The sequence below is a fragment of the Musca autumnalis genome, unplaced genomic scaffold, assembly GCF_047663935.1.
Source record: "Musca autumnalis isolate F117 unplaced genomic scaffold, ASM4766393v1 scaffold_1, whole genome shotgun sequence".
NCBI classification, from domain to species: domain Eukaryota; kingdom Metazoa; phylum Arthropoda; class Insecta; order Diptera; family Muscidae; genus Musca; species Musca autumnalis.
This window is the reverse complement of record NW_027411644.1, coordinates 297,120,691-297,136,249: the sequence shown is the minus strand read 5'-3', so window position 1 is coordinate 297,136,249 and position 15,559 is coordinate 297,120,691. Positions and strand designations below refer to the sequence as shown.

The window sequence follows — 15,559 nt, the reverse complement described above, 5'->3', positions numbered from 1 at the left end:
TCATGGGACGATCAGTAAACGAAGCAACTGATACCTTTATGAAGGTCGAAGGAGAATCTGCTAAAGTGGGTCTGGCGGTAAACGGTGTCGACGCGCAATGCGTCCATTGAAGTTGAAGTTGGTTCCTATAATTTTGAGGTAGTAAAAGACTTCGTATACCTCGGCACCGCCGTAAACACAACAAACGACATCAGTTGTGAAATAAGAAGAAGAATTGTATTGGCCAATAGAAGCTACTTTGGCTTAAGTAAGCACTTTAAAAACAAAGCCACAACTCGTCAAACAAAAATAACGCTTTACAAAACACTGTAACTACCCGTGCTGATGTATGGTTCCGAAGCCTGGGTACTTGCGCAAGCAGATAATGCAGTGCTTGGCGTGTTTGAGAGAAAAATTCTTCGAAAGATCTACGGACCGATCTGCGTTGACGGTGAATATCGACGTCGTATGAACCACGAGCGACATCAATATAGTTAAACGTATCGAGATGCAGCGATTGCGTTGACTAGGCCATATAATAAGAATGAGCGATGATGAACCCGCTAAAAAGATGTATAGAATTGGAGATCTTTTCATAGTTCGGTCTATGGAACAAATGTTCTGTAATGGGCCAGCTAAGTAAGTAAGTTAACATTGTGAACACCTCAACTGTTAATTCATTAACACAAATGTGGCGATTGGTTTTAAATTATTTACTGTTTACACCAACATTATGAATCGTCTTTAAATTTTTTGTTAAAAAAATTAGGAGCGTGGAAGAAGAAGGACAATAAAAATATTTTTATTTGAGTTTAGGATCAAAATTATCAATATTTTAGTTGTTAGTAGTAAATCCAGTAAATTTGAAGCCTGTTTTAATACAAAATTCCTTTGGATGTGGCCACAAAACAGGCTATTGTCCTTGCAGCACTTATTGGGAAATTCAATGGATTTTATAAACAAAACCTTTATAGATTAGAGTTGTTGAACACCCTGGCTGTTACCTCGAACAATATATGGTGATTGGTACTCCATAAATTTGTGTATTTTGATCCTTGAGCCAAGATGTTGTCCAATATAGACCTTCTTGGAACTAGATGTAGGTTTGGAAGACATTTTACAACGTGCAAAGTTTCGACCAAATCGGAGACTCATCTGTTATTTTTGCTGGAGCCGGCAGGGGTTTTTAGAATTTTAGGGTAATTATGGTCCATTCTATTGCAGCTTTCTCTTGGGGATTTTGTGCTATTCCAAGAGGCACCTTGTTTTGTGGCGATCACCTTAGAAATGAAAAATGTTCTGCTAACAGTGATCAGATAATAAACTATTGTTAATCACCGTGGTGCAGTGGAAAGCACTTGCACTCTGAACATGTGTATGTATGTATCTGAACATGTGTATGTATGTAATCATATTGACGATTCAACACACAAAACGTTCAGTAGACTAACAGCCAGTTTCTGTATGTCGAAAGAAGAATGTGTGCGAATGAAACACGCCTGAACTTTAGTTTTCGAAATAATTTTAACTTTGCTTTTGCTTCAAAACAAAAAACAAATTTGAAAAACACACAAGAGTTTGGACGTGTTTCTTTCGCACACATTCTTCTTTCGACATACAGAAACAGGCTGTAAATCAACTGTGAAAGTTGATAACTTCAATTTTGTCTTTATTTGTCTCGCCATAAAAAAAAACAATATTAGTTTGTTGGTGTTTGATACTGGAACCTGTGTAAGGCCGAGACTTCGAAAAGAATCTCCCAAACTTGAAGATTGAGTCATTCAGACATTTTTTGATGTTGGTGCGTAGTACCACCATATAAGATTGGTACCAAGCCACAACATTATTATTAAATTTCATTGCAGAGCCTAATACAGTCGCGAACTTCGCCATAACGAACTTCCCTGTATCGAATACTTCTCTATGACGAAGTTGTTTTTAAGGCACAAGTGGAAGTTCTGACGCAAAAATAATCCCTTTATAACGTAGTAATTTGTCGGTCGCAAAGTGCTACGCTATAGAGAAGATAGGTTGTATTTCTGATGTTTTAGCAAAAATGTTCTCACGATTAAGCCACAGAGACGATCAAATGATAACAATGACACCCTTTTAAGATAATATTTTAAAAAACAATACTCAACACAAAAAAACTCACTCATTTCAATTTTAAAACATGAGAAGAAACAAAAAAAACACCCTCTTTTCCATGTATTTGATCCTCAATTTTCTTCCTCTTAAGCAAATAATTTGTGTAATTATTCAGCATTTACAAAACGCTCTCCAGTTGTGCACATTTCCCTTTCCCCTATCAATAAATGGACAACTTGTAACTGCCACTAAAATTTAGTTCCGTCTTTTTAAGTTTGTGCGGCGGCAGGTGTGTGTCCCCTGTGGCAGCGGCACCATTGACATAACCTGTCAGCTAATTCTATCTTTCTGTGGGTGTGAGTGTGCACCATATGGCAAATTACGCTGCAGTTATATTTCATGTTTGAATGCCTTTGATGCAACATTTTCACAGTGCATTCGTGGTGGTGGTGTTACTATTTGAGATGATATACGATGGGAATTTTTAGTATTTGTGGATTGGTGGCAGAGAGCCAGCCAGAGATCATCAATGAGTTACTTGCCCCCGTAAGCCAATTGTGCACGTACAAGTTTTTCGGGCCTTTTGCTTTTTAATGTGTGTGTTTTCTTGCACTCTGTATTTTTTCCACCACCACAAAAAATACTTGCGACGCATCAAGACCGTTGCTTGTGCGTAATAAGTAAAACAAGTATTCATCATATTTTGCACTGTTACAAAACTTGCAATCGTAGATGGTTTGCCAAGTGACTTATCAAGTGGAAGCACACACACAACATTACAAAAAATTAACAATTCTAATTTTATTTGTTGTTGTTTCGTTTGTGTGTGATTTTCTTTATTTGCTTGGAATGTTATGCGTTCTTTTGCATGTTCTTCTAACGTTTGAAAATCAGTGTTAGAAAATGATTTTTGCTCTCACTCTCTGGGAGAACGTAAGACAAACGGTTGAATTTCAAGGGTTGAAAACAACACTTGATGTGCGATGAGCAAGAAAGTAAAAGAGAAAATGTAATTGCGTATTTAAAACTACTTGGCAAAGCATACACAAGTGTGAAAAAATATCCATTTTTAAATAACTTATATTTGTGAGTGGCTAGCCACACTCGTACATATTTTGAGAATGGCAAGCAACACTTCCATTTATTTTTTAGAGTAGCAAGCCGCACATATGCTTGTTTTTTAGCATGTGGCTTATGAGTGTCAAAATCAGCTACTTACGCATTTCTCTGGAGCCAGCTCTGCCTTTACACTGCCATATGGTGACACAATTGAGTGTGCGTGAGGTAATTATTGGTCACATTGTAATGGAAGAATTAAACTCATGACAATAGTTTGTTTTAATTTAATTTTACATAAAACAATTACAATTATATTTACAATACTGCTCGGCACATGTAATGGAATACGGCGTACAGTGGTTCAAACATCAATTTTTTTTGTCATCTTCTATTGACTAAAGGCCTCGACACATAAGAAGCATGGCATTCTTGCTTAATTCATATCTGGTAAATGACTAAAGACCAAGTTCGACCTAATAAAAAGATTTCAGAATCACATTTGAATTAGGTCGAACTTGGTCTTTAGTCATTTACCAGATATGACTTAAGCCAGAATGCCATGCTTCTTATGTGTCGAGGCCTTAAATATTACAGACAATCCATAAATTCTTTACATAAACTAAGACACACATTTTTGGTTTGGGTTGGGAAGGATAAAAGCATCTATGTATATATTTTTCCATCTTGTCTTGAGTCCGAAGCCCATATCAAAGGAAGTATAAGAAAAATTATAATATTGCTGTTGTCATGACCAACACAACTACCCGCTATAAAATATCAACAAGATCCAAGAAGTTGATTTAAACTTGAGTAAGCTCAAAAGTGTTTAATATTTGCAGATGTCCACCTTGGAACTTGATCTAATTTTGGGAGTTACCCTTTTCGACCACGAAAAAACGTAAAAAGTAATTCGTTGTAATCAGTGGGAAATATTTTAAAGTTATCCACATAATAGCTTTGTTCCTTTACGTCAACGTTTCTTACAATTTCACCACTTTTAAACTTTTTATCTCGGATAGCGTCCTTTAACCCCAAAAATTAGTAAAACTTGAAGCAAAATTTAAGAGAGAGCATGCCAAAATGGCTTTCTCCAAGGCAAATTTATATAAGGTAAATGCATGAATTGCAAAAACTAACCAATTTACAAAACAACATTGTTGTTATTGAAAATTTTATGTCAAAGAAAATATTGAATAATAGAGTCGTTTTAAAAACTTTCTCAAGAAAAAGATTAATACATTTTGAAAATCCTCTAAAATAGAACAAATTTGAATCAAAACGCAAGTATAAAGCATTCAGAACTGTCGTAGATCATTGTTATTACACGTTCATGATGAAAAGAAGTATATTATAGTAGCAACTTTCGAAGTTACAAATTACATGAGTAGACCCTATTACATTTTGAAAACCAAATTTACAAAAAAAATTAAAAATACAGATGATTGTCACTTCTACCTTATATAAATGTGTCTGGACTTTCTCTTTTACAACTCTCTGCTCGACAAATTTCGTGGTGTAAAAAGTGGAAAATCTGTCAAACTGCCGATTTGACAATTAAGGCAAAAGAAAAATAGAAAAATGCGCACTGTCAAAGCAAAACAAAAAAATATAATATTTGAAAATTAATTCCTCAACGTGGATAACTTTTTAAAATTATTCCCTTGACGTGGATAATGTTTTAAACTTATCCACATAATGTGAAAATATTTTAAAATTGTCCACATGACGTGGATAATGCTATAATATTATCCACATGATGTGGATAATGCTATAAAATTATCCACATCACTTGGATAATGTTCTAAAATTATTCACATGAATAATGTTTTCAAATTATCCAGATGATGCGGATATTGTTTTAAAATTATCCACATGACGTGGATAATGTTTTAAAATTATGCGCATGATGTGGATAATGCTTTACAGTTATCCACACGACGGGAATAATGTTTTAAAATTATCTACGTAACGTGTATAATGTTTTAAAATTATCCGCATGATGTGGATAATGTTTTAAACTTATCCACATAATGTGAAATATTTTAAAATTGTCCGCATGACGAAGATAACGTTTTAAAATTATCCTCAAAATTTGGATAATGTTTTTAAATTATCCACATGACGTATTTATTTAAATTATCACATGACGTGGATAATGTTTTAAAATTATCCACATGGTGTGGATAATGCTTTACAGTTATCCGCATGACGGGGATAATGTTTTTAAATTATCCACATGACGTATTTATTTAAATTATCCAGATGATGCGGATATTGTTTAAAAATTATCCACATGACGTGGATAATGTTTTGAAATTATCCACATTGTGTGGATAATGCTTTACAGTTATCCGCATGACAGGGATAATGTTTTAAAATTATCCACAAAATTTGGATAATGTTTTTAAATTATCCACATGACGTGTTTAATGTTTTTAAATTATGCGCACGACGTTGATAATGCTATAAAATTATCCACATAGTGACGTGAATAATGTTTTAAATTATCAACATGTTGTGGATATTGTTTTAAAATTATACACATGAAGTGGATAATGTTCTAAAATTATCCGCATTATGTGGATAATGCTTTACAGTTATCCACATGACGTATATAATGTTTTAAAATTAGTCTCATAACGTGGATAATGTTATCCACATAACAAGAATAATGCTATAAAATTATCCACATGACATGGATAATGTGTTAAAATTATCCACATGACCTGGGTTAAAGTTTTAAAATTATCCACATGACGTGGATAATGCTATAAAATTATCCACATGACGTGGATAATGCTATAAAAATATCCACATGACGTGGATAATGCTTTACAGTAATCCGCATGACGGGAATAATGTTTTAAAATTATCCACAAAATTTGGATAATGTTTTTAATTTATCCACATGACGTATTTATTTAAATTATCCAGATGATGCGGATATTGTTTTAAAATTATCCACATGATGTGGATAATGCTTTACAGTTATCCGCATGACGGGGATAATGTTTTAAAATTATCCACAAAATTTGGATAATGTTTTTAATTTATCCACATGACGTATTTATTTAAATTATCCAGATGATGCGGATATTGTTTAAAAATTATCCACATGACGTGGATAATGCTATAAAATTATCCACATGACGTGGATAATGCTATAAAATTATCCACATGACGTGGATAATGTTTCATTATCCATTGTCCCCATGACGTGGATAATGTTTCATTATCCATTGTCCACATGACGTTTTAAAATTATCCACATGACGTGGATATTTTTTTAAAATTATCCACATGACGTGGATAATGTTTTATAACTATCCACATGCCGTGGATAATGTTTTAAAATTATCCACATGATGGAGATAATGTTTTAAAATTAGCCACATTAAGTGGATAATGCTATAAAATTATCCACATCACGTGGATAATGTTTTAAAATTATTCACATGGTGACGTGGATAATTTTTTCAAGTTATCCAGATGATGCGGATATTGTTTTAAAGTTATCCACATGATGTGGATAATGCTTTACAGTTATCCACATGACAGTGACGTTTTAAAATTATCCAAATAGCGTGTATGTTGTTTTGAAATTATCCACATGACGTGGACAATCTTTTATAATTATCCATATGACGTGGATAATGTTTTTTAACTATCCACATGCAGTGGATAATGTTTTAAAATTATCCACATGATGGAGATAATGTTTTAAAATTATCCACATTAAGTGGATAATGCTATGAAATTATCCACATCACGTGGATAATGTTTTAAAATTATTCACATGGTGACGTGGATAATGTTTTCAAATTATCCAGATGATGATATTGTTTTAAAATTATCCACATGATGTGGATAATGTTTTACAGTTATCCGCATGACGGGGATAATGTTTAAAATTATCCACAAAATTTGGATAATGTTTTTAATTTATCCACATGACGTATTTATTTAAATTATCCAGATGATGCGGATATTGTTTAAAAATTATCCACATGACGTGGATAATGTTTTAAAATTATCCACATGGTGTGGGTAATGCGTTACAGTTATCCGCATGACCTGGGGATAATGTTTTAAAATTATCCACATGGTGTGGGTAATGCTTTACAGTTATCCGCATGACCTGGGTTAAAGTTTTAAAATTATCCACATGACGTGGATAATGCTATAAAATTATCCACATGACGTGGATAATGTTTTAAAATTATCCACATGATGTGGATAATGCTCACAGTTATCCACATGACGGGGATAATGTTTTAAAGTTATCCAAATGTCGTGGATAATTATTATCCACGGAAAATAATATTATCCACGTGATCTGGATAATGTTTAAAAAGTATTCACATGACCTGGATAATGTTTTAAAGTTATCTACATGACGTGGATAATGTTTAAAAATTATCCATATGACGAGGATAATATTTTAAAGTTATTCAGATTACGTGGATAATGTTTTAGAATTATCCACATGATATGGAAAGTGTTTAAAACTCATCCGCATCGATGTAAATTTCAAAAAAAAATCCTCGAACAGCCCCAAAGCAGCACTTCTGCGAAAATGTTGAACGTTTGTGAGTGAGGCACCGGTAGAAGTTGTCCGAGATAGTCCATCTTCGGACTTGATTTAAATTTTAGAGAAATATTACATTGTGCAAAAGTTGAACGAATGTCAGCCTCTCTCTTCGGTATCTATCGTGCCCACATACCTGTCATTTTAGTAGGTCACCGTAGGATTTTTTAAGGATATCAGAAGGCATGACTTGCTTACGTAAACAATTACATCGTAGTAATCGGAATCTCAAGGACTATCTCCGAACAGCACTTAAACTGCATTTAAGTTACAATTTTGAAAATTTGTGAGGGAGGTACTGGTTGGTGCTGTTCGATACAGATCTACGACGTTTGGAAGAATTTTTACGATGCCAAAAATGGATACTCAATATTAGTTGGTGTTGGTAGGAGTTTTTAGAGCTTTTAGGCCATTATATCCAGAAGTATTGGCTTGCCCCCGATAAAATACTACAAACGTGGATCCGAGGACAACATGCTGCAAAAAATTCAAAACTGACTAAGAAATTCCCTTAAACTGTAATTCTGAGAAAAAATGCCATTATCGAGTCTGTTATACATGTCTGGAAAAAATATTGCGATCTTTAGTTTGTAACGATATGTCGGAAGTATGGAGTTGACCCCGAAAAAAATATACCCGTAGTAGGGGCCGCGGTAACAACGATCAGAAAGCTGGTCTTACATTTTTTGAAATTAAGTGTAGAATGTACCCTTAGAAGTGGTCGGATATAGTCCATATTGCGATATGCAGTTTGGAGCAACCTGTTACTATCTTCCAGAACAACCATGCGCACCATTTTGGCGAAAAATGTTTTGAATGTACCCACAGAAGTGAACTAATATGGGTCATCTTCGATTTTGATTACAAAGTTTAGACCAAGCCGATTAATCCTCTCGAGAGTTATCGTACGCTTCAGCCAGACAGATAGCCGGGCAGGGCTAAATCGACTCCAAATTGTCTGAAACGGATTTCGTCCCAACATATTTCGTGCCTAAAACCAATATTTCGGTGAGGTACATTTTTTTATCGTATCAGTATGTGCCCAAGGACAGCCTAACAGCGTTGGATGTTATGATATCTAGGTCACCGATTACAAAAACAGCTCTCTACTTTGATATCTCTTGGTGCTTATATTATTTATTTTTATATCAATTGATATTACAATATTCATTAAAATTGTTTTATAATGTTTCTCTCTTTCTTCTTCAGGTGTTGGTGCAATGGATTCCCTTACCGGTTATACAATACTAGTCAGTGTGGCCCATACCCTGTCACGTTTGCTAAGCGATAAACAACAATTGAAAAATTCCAAGCTAAACATCCTTTTTATGATATTCAATGGTGAATCGTATGATTATATTGGATCTCAGAGATTTGTATACGATTTGGAGCATTTATATTTCCCCAAACCTTCAACACATACGGCACCCATAACATTTGATAATATTGAATTCATTTTGGATTTGGGTACATTTGATGAAATTGAAAATATTAAATTGCACACCATTTCTGAATTCCCTCAGTCAAAGGCGCTGCTAACAAAATTGCAAAAATATGGCAATACACCAAAATATGATTTCAATATTAACTTCCAAAGTTCGGTGGGTTATCAAATGCCACCAACATCGGCACAATCATTTCTAAGGAAAAATAATTCATTTCCTGCTGCCATATTAAATGCTACACCCAAAAATCGTTTCTATCACTCGGTTTATGATGATGGAGCAAATGTCAAATATAATTATACAAATTCAACATTGGATTATACCAAATTAATGGGACAAAATGATGCTTTGAAATATTTCAACACGGAAAGTGTGCAAATGAAAATACGTAATGTATCCGCGGTGGTGGCTATGGCTTTGTATGATATGTTGACGGGGAAAGAGTATATTGGTGAAGAGCTACCCAGTCCGGTGTTGATTGATGAGATACTCTATTGTTTTATAAAATCGCAAAATTGCCCGCTGTTCTTTGCTGTCTCAAAACCAAATAGTTTTACAAAGTTGCCTTTGATTGCACCAAATCGGTAGGTAGAGAATCGAAGTGTTTATAAAAGCTTTAACGTTAATTTGTATTATATTCCACAGTTACATAAGTGTTAACAGAGATGGCCAGGAGGCCACCATTTGGACTTATCGCATAATGGGTTATTTGTTGTCTCAAAAAGTGCCCAATGCCAGCCAGGAGAATTGTACTCAATTGCCAAAATATTGGTTTGCTGGCTATAACAAACAGGGAGAATGTGGTATAACCACACAGAACTTTTCATTAGCTTTAAGTCCTGCATTTATTATAGAGAGTAAGTTCTCATCTATAATTAATATATAAATTATTTACATAATTTATAATATGAATTATTTATATAATTTATAATATAAATTATTTATATAATTTATTTTTCTTCTTCCCTTTAGATTACAACTGGAGTTCCGGAGAATATTCCACCTGGTCTGAATCAACATGGAGTTCATTAAGTTCTCGCATATTTTTGCGTCCGTCCCGTACCCATGAAATTGTTACCTTAACCACCGGTGTTGTTGTGTTTTTCATTTCGTTTTGTCTGATCTATATTATCAGCACCAGATCCGAAGTGTTATTTGAAGATCCTGGGCCAACTGCTAGCACGGATGCGTAAGATATTTTTTAATTTTCTTTTTTACAATTTTTTAATATTTGTATATGTATTAGAGTGAGTGTTTTTTCCTTTATCTAGTGTTTCTAGGTACAACATAATATTTACTTACATTTTTTGTTATTTTCTTTCTTTTTTTTTGTGTTTCTATATGTGTTTTCCTTCCCTTCCCCGATATTTTGGAACATAGGTTAAACCCACCAACAGCTTGTTAATATGACCACCACCACCACAACAACAACAGTTACTCCATATCACCAATTCTAAAGAACACAAATTTTAGCACCTCTACTCTCTAACACAGACAACAGCAAAAATAACAACTAAGCCAATTTTAGTATATAGTAAAAAAACGACTCTAGTTTTGCTAAGTATGTCCATCTTTACATTAGGCAGTTTTCCTTGCGGCAATTGTCAGTTTGATGGAGAGAGAGGTGAGGCATATGGTAACCCTTTGGCTCTCAACACCCTCTCTCACCTATAAACTGACAATTGCCGCAAGCAAAATTGCCTAATGTAAATATGAACTATGTGTTGTGTTTAATATTTAGATTTTATTTACTTTCTAATTGTAAAGTTTCATTTCAATTCATTATCACAAATTTAGATATTAGATTAGTTTCAATTTTTCTAAACAAAATTGGGTTTTTGTGATTTGTCTTACAAACTCAGAAACTGGGAAACATCAAATTAAACGAAAGGGAAATTGAATTAATGGCTATAAAGGGTTACACCTTGGTAAAATGGCATGCACACTAGGGTTATGACTTTATTACAACCTTGTATCCCTGTATGATATTTTGATGAGTTTTTACCTAAGATTATTTTAGTCATTAATAGGCAAAAGGTCATTTATTCGTGCAACAGGAAATAATGTTTAGAGATAAAACACTTTTTTTTTCATTTCATAGAATTTTTTCAAAATGTTATTTTTTCAAAGTGGTTTGTGCGGATCCTTTTTTATACCCTCAGCATTTATGCTAACGAGGGTATATACACTTTCATACGGGCAAAATGTGCCGCATCGAAATAATGGTTTTAGACCCCAAAGTATGTTTGGACGAAATGTGTTTCAGACAATTTGGAGTCGATTGAGCAATGTCCGCCCGTCCGTCTGGCTGCAGCGCACGATAACTCTCGAACGGATACACCGGTTCGGTTCAAATTTTGGCTTTCGTAATATTTTACCCAAACTTAGTTTAGTACCTCCCCCACAAAAGTTCGAAAATGTTCGCATTCGCTGCCTCAATTACGATGGTAAAAGTTTTTTTTAGGGGCAAGTCCATACTTCTTGAGCAAACAGCCCGAAGAGTATAAAAAACCCTTTTGGCATCATATGTTGTGGCTGGAGATCCACTTCCATAACTGTCAATGTCGATCCATTCCTTTTAGTATCTCCTCCGCAAAACTTGTGATCTTTAATCCTAATCAAAATTTTTGTCAGTTTGAACCCAACATTTTTAAAACCCCCTAAATACATACGTATTTTGGGGAAAAAATTGTCAATATACACAGGCTGAGGGTATATGTCTGTCGGCAAAGCCGACTGATACTTTTTTTTGTTTTATAAGGAGGCGGTACAGGCAGTGCATTGTCTCAATTTAAACTTCTATATCTCAAAAACGGTAAAACCTACGAAAATATCATAAAGGTCAATCTTGTGGAGATTTTTCACAGCTAAAACATTTTCTTTAGGGCCATCTACATAGTGAACTTAAATCGCGATTTATTTGAAAATCCCTCCGGCGATTTTTATACCCTACACCACTATGTGGTAAGGGGTATTATGTCTTTGTGCATTTGTATGTAACGTGCAAAAGGAAGCGAGATAGACATATAGTTCCTTTGAGGGATATACATAGAATCACTTTCTGAGTCGATTTATGCATGTCCGTCCGTCCGTCTGTCCATGTATTTTTGTTCGCAGCCTAGAGGTCGCATTTTTTGTCCGATTCAGCTGAAAATTGGGGACTACAATTTTTTTAGCAATAGGAAGGACGCTATTGCTTTTGGTGAAAATCAGTTCAGATTTGGATGTAGCTCTCGTATATATTTTCGCCCGATTTGGCGTATTTGATGCACCAAACACGCTATATACGTCCAATTTTGATTTTGCTTGTGTGACTGAATTCGGTCTACAAATAAGTGTGCCAAATTATATCGAAATCGGTTCAGATTTGGATATAGGTCCCATATATGTTTTCGGCCGATTTCACGTATCTTTTGTACCACATACGCTATATATGTCCGATTTCGATGAAATTTGGAATGTGTGACTAAATTCGGTCTAGAAATAAATGTGCCAACTTATATCGAAATCGGTTCTGATTTAGATATATCTCCCACATATATTTTCGCCCGATTTCACGTTTTTGCTGCACCAAACACGCTATATACGTCCGATTTTGATGAAATTTGGAATGTTTGACTGAATTCGGTCTAGAAATAAGTGTCCCAAATAATATCGAAATCGGTTCAGATTTGGATATAGCTTCCATATGGTAAATTTCAAATTTCCTTTACAATTCCATCGAAAAAAATTAAAAAAATTTTTTACAAGCACATTCACGATTTTTGGTACATGGGTTAAGAAAAAAATCGTGGTTTCAAATCTGTTCGCGTTCACAAAATTGGATGCTGCGCCCCAAAGTTATGGGGGGTTTTATTCCCTTATAAAGAAAATATATTTAAAAATTCCCTTTGTGTTGTAATACCAACATGTATATACATATAAATCGGTAACAACATTTAATATCTATCCGTAGACGCCTAAATATTTGTTAAATTTATTTTCATTTTCGCGGAAAATCAAAAAATAATGAAGGAATCTTGGAGTAAATGTTATTTACTCTAACTCAGAGTCCATAAAAATCTCTAAAAAAATAAATTAAAAATATCTAGACAATGCCCAGAAAAATGTGAGACCAAAATTTTAAAGATTGGGTTTATAACTTGCATATTGCAACAACAACAAAAGACAAAAACTTATTGTTGGAATATTATTTCAAAAATATATTTTTTGGTTTAATACGAAAAATTTGAGAACATTTTTTGGGAGTTATTCTACTATTTCGCTAAATTTCCAAACAAAACCTGAATTATTTTGCTAAAACCTCTTCAAGGAGAATAGTTTATCATCTTGAAAGTATATTTGGTTAGTGTGATAAGCAATAGAATTAGGAAATAAAGAGTGATATTGATATTACAATCAAAGAGAAAACATAAAAGTTAAAAACCGTATAACACGCGAAATAGTTAAAATCAGTTGAGGCGCATGTGCTTTTCGCATAGAGCGAGTGCATCTCTGCCAATATGTTTGCATTTTTCCATGTTTCATTCAGCGACCAAAGTGTGCCATCAAAAATAACGCGATGTTCATATGATTATAAGGCGCATCCGATTTCAGTGACCCACTGTTAAAAATACGTCAATAAGACAAATTTTATACAGATTCGTCAAGAACCTTGGATGTGCTACCTGATTCTATATTTGGTTAAATACGAATACTACTCCCGAATCTCTGTAATTTATGACACACCTTTTTGACAAATATTATAATCGCGTATAAAGGATTCCATTTATGTAAAAAATTTTAAGGGAAATCTCGGTTAAGTATGCGGATTAGTCAAAATAAAATTTTGCTTATTTTCCTATTTTCAGGGTATCTATATCAGCGGTTTTAGTGGATGGATTCGATCGCGGTAGGGCTCATTAAATCCGGCGCGGAAAAAACTAAAATCACGCGGGTTTAAAGTGTACCTGAGTCACAGTTGTAAATTTTGAAGCCAAAAAATAGGTTTTTAAAGAAAATTTACGCACCAAAAATTCGACTTTGGACTCCTATTACTAGGGAGCTGTACGGAGCACACTCATGAGATATACATCAAACGAAGTGGAACCACGAGTTCTACAATACATAAAATAGGTTAGGTCATTATCTGGTTGCGCCCTTCAATTATAAGAAAAATTCAAAAAACCCCGATTTCAAAACTTCAAAATGTCAGCATCGTTTTAAGGGGGACGCACTGTATATATCGAGAAGTCATACATTAGAACCATGTTGCCCAAGGGGTATTCTTCAATTCTTTCTTTGAGCTCAGGTCTGAATTTTCCCTGGTTTGACCAGAAATCAAGAAAAAACACAAAAAAACTTGCTAACTTCAACACATTTTTACCCATTTTTTTATATTACCACCAACACAGCTTCCACGTAATTTATTTATATGGTCTATATTATGAGACCTCGGCTAAAACACTTCAATTAATATAAATATATTCATATTATATAAAATATATTGACAGTTCGCGACTTATTAAATGGTGAACCTCAACTTCAACGATAGTAAAACACTTTTGAATATTACCATATATATTTTCGGCCGATTTCACGTATTTTCTGTACCAAACACGCTATATAGTTCCGATTTCGATGAAATTAGGAATGTATGACTGAATTCGGTCTGGGAATAAATGTGCCAAATTATATCGAAATCTGTTAAGCACACCGTGTGTAATGAATGTTATTTTAGAATTCATAGGCAAAAGTTTATTCATTCTCACTACAAGAAATCATATTTGAGAAAAAATGTCAAAAAGTCATAACCCTAATGGCAGCATTTCCTGAACATATCGGCCATGATACAAAATGTGTACAAAGACACGCCTTTCGGACTCGATGATTAAAAAATAGTTCCCAAATTATTGCATTACGCAAAACGTAAATAAATCCGCTACATAAAATTAACGTAAAATTCAAAGTCTTAATATGTTTACGACATTTCCTGAGTATTTTAGCCATGTAAAACTACCGTTCGAACTCGGCGATAAACAGTAGGTCCCATATTATTGAACTAATATGAAACGAGGTGCCCTCATTGATATGAGAGAAGTCTCTCTCGTTCCTTCTGGGATGTTTGTGGAACAATAATTATAATATGATGCGGTCCCAAATGTTCAAATGTTTAGGCCCACTTGTTTTTAATCAAATCCGTTTCCTTCTGCCTGTTTGCTTCGCACGATAATTGGCGAAGCTAACAACCTTATGGCACCAACAAAAATTGTATTGTATCTACATTTTGGTTCAAACAATAATGTGCCTCATCGAAATAATGCTTTAAGACCACAAGTTTGTTTATTCGAAATGCATTTCTGGCAAATTGGAAAACGAATTAGCCATACCCGTACGTCTGATCTACTACTTCGGATACCTT

At 34.1% G+C, this 15,559-nt stretch overlaps 1 protein-coding gene across 1 annotated transcript in view; it reads left to right on the top strand.

Moving 5' to 3' along the window:
- Nucleotides 1-14,918, top strand: part of Nct (Nicastrin) — a 50,021-nt gene extending 35,103 nt beyond the window's left edge. The window contains exons 4-7 of the mRNA XM_073961839.1: nucleotides 8,924-9,743; nucleotides 9,805-10,016; nucleotides 10,132-10,348; nucleotides 10,540-14,918. Of these exons, the coding sequence (XP_073817940.1) occupies nucleotides 8,924-9,743; nucleotides 9,805-10,016; nucleotides 10,132-10,348; nucleotides 10,540-10,564 (1,274 nt within the window). The 3' untranslated portion in view covers nucleotides 10,565-14,918. The remainder of the gene's footprint in view (nucleotides 1-8,923; nucleotides 9,744-9,804; nucleotides 10,017-10,131; nucleotides 10,349-10,539) is intronic.
- The last annotated feature ends 641 nt before the right edge of the window (nucleotides 14,919-15,559 follow it).